Raw genomic sequence first — 6,277 nt, 5'->3', positions numbered from 1 at the left:
TGATCTTCTTTGAACCACCAGTAGGCTGATAATGTCGTTGGTCTCTCAATGGCATACACGTAGCGCACGTTCGCAAGGCTCTTCTGACAGTAGCACCAGTCTAACGCCAGAAGAACCGCTGAGAGATTATATTACGAGTATCACATGACCCATACTACGCTGAGGTATTAGAGTATTCGAATCCGTAGGCCTACAGAATGTGTGGATTATTTCCGCAGTCTCAGAGTCATCATCCTGAGCCTTGTTCGTCAGAACAGTCCTGACAGAACTTTAAGTACATCATAGGTAGTTAAATACAAGCCATCCAAGGACTGCGTGCGCCACGCATCGGAGACCTCGATCATTGTACCATATTGACGGAGTTGCCGAGCTCTTAGATGATCTTTACGGAGTATCTCTTCCGCATTGACGCTTCGGCATAAGCCGCAAGCAGCTCCAGGCCATTCAACCATACCATCATATCATCGATATCGAGTGAGTGAGTGAGCTTCATGTTCGGTACTGTCAAGATCGGGCACGAGCTCACCGGTAGATTCGGATGGTGATGATGGAATATAATCATGTGGTAACTTCAACCATATGGGCTTGCGATGTACGTCGGGGTGCTGACCACGTGAGCAGTCTTTACAAATGAATGTTCTGATCACCCGGTGATCAGAACATCCATTCGTAAGGACTGCTTGTAGTACTGCATGACGGAAGGAGCGCTGTCGATCGTAGAAGGGGGAGTCATATCGTGGTTGGTGTAGTCGACCGCGAGATGGGCCATCCGCCCGATTTACTGCTCCGGGACAGTGAGCTAACCATCAGATGAAGCCGTCTTCGTTCAGGGAGTGAGCAAATCCGAGGATCTTGTGGAAGAGAGTCACTTCCCATCGTGTCCATCCATGTTTTGGATAGACGGAATCGGGGTGAGGGCACTGATAGTCCGTAAACATTGTGCAATATCCATGTTGCATCAGAGGGTCAGTCATCAAATGATTAGGTCGTATCGGGTAGGCCCTACCCGATACGACCCGGTAGGGTCGTCACGAGTCGTGACTCACGACCCTATCCGTCCGTAGAGTAGTATCGTATAGAAATACTTGAGCATTCCTCCAGTTTCTCTCCGGTCATTCTACCTTATTGAGAAGATATAGATATTGACCCAGCTACTGCTTGGGTTCGCATGATGAGAATTGCTCTCATTGCCATGTTGAAGAGACCAGTGAACATCTCCTGCTCGAGTGCACAAGACCAGATTGCTCACGTTTGCGTCCGAATTATGTAGACAGAAGCGGAACTCTTGGGCAAATAACAATTGGTGTGGAATCGATGCACAGCTACAGCGAACTTTTGTGAGAAACTGACCTTAGAAATTTCGACCGAAAAAGCCGTTATACGCTATATAACCCATATAATATATGGGGAACGCAACTAGAAGTATATGTTTCTGCCATCGAGAAAGATAGTCTCGGGTGAGGGATGACTTATGCTAGGGTATGGACTTTTCGAATCTCGGAGATGGTGCTTGTGGTCAACACACTGTGGCGAGTGCTTGTGTTCCGTTGTCATACACAGGCCCCGTAATTGTGTAAGCGGATCCTTCTGAGAGGACACTTTCCTTTAAGGAAGTACATTGGCAGTGGTAATTTCGCCCTGTGGACAAATCTCATAGGCATGATGAAAATAACCAATTAAATTGGTCCAATTTAGAAGGCTATGATCCCTCGGGAGCTAATGTGCATCGATGCGAGTCTAACCTGGCCGTGTTGTCGGCGTTGGACTTCAAACTCACACACACGCCTTTTCGATAGGATCCCACACCATATCCGATAGATTCCGTTAATTGTTTCGTCTTCTTGGTTAAGTCTCAGATGATCAAGAGGATTTTCAGCTTGGGATATTGGTTTTTCCTTCTAGTAATGGGCTATCGTTTTTGTGGTCTAAGAATCACCAATATTCGTGAGCATGCATATCTAAGAGCTCCTCTATCCATTGCTACTCAGCCTTTCATCTACTCGGGCCATTCGGCGAGCGGCCCTCTAAGATCGAGCGTCTGTTACAGTCAGCTCTCTTTAAGACTGTCGACATATCACTACTAGACCCAATATCAGCCATCCAGGACAGTAGTCCTTAGGAGTGAAATACGAAGACAAAAGAAACAGGTCCCTAGAGACAGGACGAAGCTCAATCTTAGATTTGTGTTATGCTGCCAATGACGAAACTATAGATTGATAATCTATAGTTTCGTCATTGGGGCGGCATAACACAAATTGTGAGTATCCGGGTGAGTTGAGAAAGTTGACGGCCTTCCCAGCGTTGAGAAAGTCAGCGGCCTTATATCCAAGTCCTCTGTGCATGTTGACGGTATGCAGAAACTGTAGCCATGGGTTGTTTTTTAGCCATCACAAGTTGTGATGGCTCAGTCCTCATGCTGAGCGCTCATCGTTGTGATTCACAAGGATGCGTCAGAGTCTCACTGTCGCCGAGTTGAAACTGAATTCTGGTCTAGTGACTTGAACTCAAGAACCCATGCGTTGAGACTGGACAATAAACCAGATACCATTTGAACTGAGTCAGCTACTCGTGATAGATCAAATTGTCTGATAATCGACTTCACATGATTATTCCAATGACAAGAAAGAGTAGTGAAGATTAAGGTCAAAACGATCACCCGAAATGCGTCTCAGATTTATAGTCCGAAGTGTTCACTAGGAGAGCAGACGGCCAGACACTGTTGGGACTTCAGAGAAACAATTCGACTGATTAAGGTATATACTGCTAGACCAAAATGAATGATAGTCAAGAAGATGAAAATAACCATTTCGATTTACACGCGACGCCTCTCAACAGCGGGGTAGTGCGAAGTTGCCCAGACTCACGATCTGAATGCTGTCTCCAAGATACTTGAGGTAAGCAAGATCAGATCCACTGATGGGCGCTGATATCTCTCCAATCAGGTCGTCTAACTTCTGTATGTCCGTGACCTTGATGTCGCCATTAGAGGGGTTGTAAACGAATGTAACACCCTTCGCGGTACCCCTTTTCAATTCTCCATCATAACCGAATGCAGCGGCAACGTCCGCCGTCGTTTGGCTTGTAATGGTGATTTCGACTTCGAAATCGCCGAAATCGGTAGAGGCAGACCCACAGAACTTGCCGGATAGCTGGGCATCCGATAGACCGGTGAGGGCGAGGAGAAGGAAGACTAAGAAGTACTGAGGCATTCTGTGTTACCAACTACAAGAGAGGTTTCGCCTAGTGAAGTCCATGATGGACTCACGCAAGCTCAAGGAGGAAGCATTGTATATAACAGATAATTCATGCTGATTCTCCATCCTATAAAATAACTACGGATAGTCACTTTGTCAGAAACGTCGCTCAACTCGATACTCGCACATTGAGTGCTATTGTCGAAGAAGGCATCATCCAAGAAAATCATTTGTGATGACGCGAGCGCTTTCGCCCTCCATCCCGACACCACGAGCATCGTGGACAGCACGTAACGCGAGCCGCACATCGACACGGAATTGCCAATTCCGAAGTGGAGGAATTGTACTCCATATAATAAAAAGAATGGAAATAGCTACCATGGCTGAGCTACGAGCAGTCAACAGTACGCTCGTCTCAATTAAGACCTTTGATAGAGTCTCTCGGACCATTCTCACGGAAACAAAGCCTCGTGGTTACCAGGAGGATAGACAGCAAAAGAAGACAGCATAGTGCAAAGATTGTCTACTGTCGGAGGGCTACTACTCGACTTAAGAGTTTCCATTATGTCCTGAGCGCCTCGTCAAGTCTCTGAACATGTTCAGATCTCCACAGTCTTCTTTATAGCGTTATAGCTCTTTCCCATCGAGGGCTGTTGATGAGAGTAGAGAGAATTTTAGTACTTGGAACACTACTAATTGTTGGGGGACACGGAATTTCCATGTTCGCACCAACTGCTCATCTGTCGTCGTCGTCCTCTACGCGCGGGGATTCTCGTTAGATGATCGTCAGTCAGACGACTCAGATGTACACTTAACCTCAACTTTGAACGCTCGTGCATTATCGTGTTGAAAATCAATCAGGTCGTGAGGGTACAGCTTGTACCGTACAAGCCGGGAAAGGCCTTTCCGGCCACGGTGTGCTACGATGCATCAGGTGACAGTTGAACTGTCATGGTTCTGGTAATGCTTGTCGCGTAATATCCTCCATCGCGGCTGCTCTGAGGTTCACCGTCTGAAGGGCAGCTCCCAAGCGTCATCGGCCAGAATTGCTGAGGTAACCGCATCTTCACTTCGGTTCGAGGATGCCTTGGACTCCAAGGCTTGGAGCCGACACGCTAGCTCGTTAACGTGTACGCATCACCATTGTTACCACGCTAACTGAATGAGGAATGATGTTGCGCACGCGCCACTGCAGATTCGAGTGACTCAAACACATGCAATCCGACTGTTGTCATGAGAATGGTTGAGATTTGCCATGTCGCCGTTTACGCGTTCGGACCAAGTGTTGTAGTTTCAGTTGAACTCATCTCCAAATCTGTGGAGCATCACCTGGGTGGACGCTCCATGCGCCATCTCGAGGTGTGACTCTACGCGTGGCATGACACGAGGGGCTTCGACCCACTCATCCTTTTTCCCTCACCTTAGGTATGATACCTATACGATAGCAACAACCTGTTTATCCAATCTAAGCTTCGAGGATGAGTTGAATAGTCGAACTTCAACTGAGGCTAAAACGTTAGTTGGCATGCTGATGCGGCCTGGCTGATATTATCTCAGCATTACCCTGAATTATGTGGATCAATTAGTTCATTACCATGATAGCGGACTCTCCCTGATTATGCGCTGGGGATGCTTGACTATATTTTCTACTATCTGGCAATAGTTGAGCGACTCGGTATTATATCGGAAGTCTTGTAGATTGCTTAATCCTTTGACGATGGCAAGTATTCTTTCATTCTGTCTCTTCACACTGGTGCTCAATGTTTTTCTCAGAATCCTGTCTCGACCGTGACAACCCGTATAGCCAACCAACTTGGTTGGTACTCCGCTGGATCGCGTGAGGATCAATGTGGACCGCCCCTCAATACTCGCCCGATGTCACAAGCACTTTTTCGCACTTCACGGGAATAAGATCTTCTTCTCGAGTGGGATCATATACCAAACGAATCAATTGAATGGGACTCCCATTATGGGAGACAGAAAGCAGTCATGAAGCGGAAGCGTAACAGTTAACAGAAGAAAATTTCTTTTGGTAACTGTTACGCTGTCACGCTGTTTCTTCAAGAAATGTGCAATACTGGCCGTTACTTCGTAGCTTTTAATAAAATGCCACCAGTTACTCGGTAAAAACAGCGCATCGCCGGCATTCAGAATGGCTTCCGAGTATGTCGCCTCCTTATATAAGGGATATCTCTCGGTGTCGATAGGTTCAGTGAGGATGTCAGTCGGCAGAGTGGAATTGTTAGTGAGGATACCTCGCTGGAGAGGGTAAAGACACTTCTCCTGTGACGGGCTGAATAAGCGCACATACTTGCTACCGACGACCTGAGCACAACGCGAATGGCCATCATTGGTCAACTCGCACGATTAGAACAGTCTAAGGATATCTTCCCACTTTATTTTCTTCAGTTTTTTCATGTCGGATATCAACACCGAGTGTATCACTTCCCCCACTCACGAGCCATGCACTTGGCTCACTCCTTTCTCTTGAGGGTTTGTTATCGGACTAGCCCGCCTACATTATTCTAGCTATCTTAAGGTACGAGCTCACGAGTCGTAGGCTTCTTTCACTACATACAGCTCATCACCCACTCGAACTCAAAGCCATTCTGATCATCATCATAAGGCACGTGGTCATGGGCATCAATGTCATAAACGCAATCGAGTCAATAGACGCGAATGTGAAATCGAGAGTAATGGCTACGCCATCTGCTCTGTGAAGTTTTGAAAGCTCAAATAGAATCACCACGACAAAATAATGTCCAGAAGCTTCACTTGTCATTAGTCGCCATAAGACACTGGCTGAGCTGCCTTCAGAATACTGGCAATTTGCTCTGGTTTGAGGCCGGCTTGGCCAAAGATACGCTCCGCTACCGCGAAGGGGTTAGGGAGCATCTCGTTAGGAGCTGGGAGAACATGTTGAGGCACTGTACCGCCCTGAGGGGTCTGACCGTTGGGGACGCCGGCCGGCGGGGCTGAATTATTGTTGAACTGATGGGCCGGGAAGTCCATATGGGGTGGGACGGGATAGGCACCCGGGTTCAATCCCGGCGGAACGCGAAATCCTCCGGGATGCACAATCG

The 6,277-nt window shown here is 47.4% G+C and overlaps 2 protein-coding genes across 2 annotated transcripts; both read right to left on the bottom strand.

The window, feature by feature from the left end:
• Positions 1–2,828: 2,828 nt before the first annotated feature.
• Positions 2,829–3,209, bottom strand: Pmar_PMAR000527 (hypothetical protein; the record flags this gene model as incomplete). Its single annotated transcript, XM_002771428.1, has 1 exon — positions 2,829–3,209. The coding sequence occupies one exon, from the start codon at positions 3,207–3,209 to the stop codon at positions 2,829–2,831; it is 381 nt and encodes a 126-aa protein (XP_002771474.1).
• Positions 3,210–4,710: 1,501 nt separating this feature from the next.
• On the bottom strand, positions 4,711–6,206 carry Pmar_PMAR000526 (hypothetical protein; the record flags this gene model as incomplete). The annotated part of the gene is made up of 3 exons (XM_002771427.1): positions 4,711–4,758; positions 5,238–5,519; positions 5,994–6,206. The coding sequence occupies 3 exons, from the start codon at positions 6,204–6,206 to the stop codon at positions 4,711–4,713; spliced, it is 543 nt and encodes a 180-aa protein (XP_002771473.1).
• Between the last annotated feature and the right edge of the window lie 71 nt (positions 6,207–6,277).

This window comes from Perkinsus marinus, assembly GCF_000006405.1.
Source record: "Perkinsus marinus ATCC 50983 genomic scaffold scf_1104296962770, whole genome shotgun sequence".
Taxonomy (NCBI): Eukaryota; Perkinsozoa; order Perkinsida; family Perkinsidae; genus Perkinsus; species Perkinsus marinus.
Note: the sequence above shows the minus strand (reverse complement) of the source record. Positions and strands in the feature narration are given on the sequence as shown.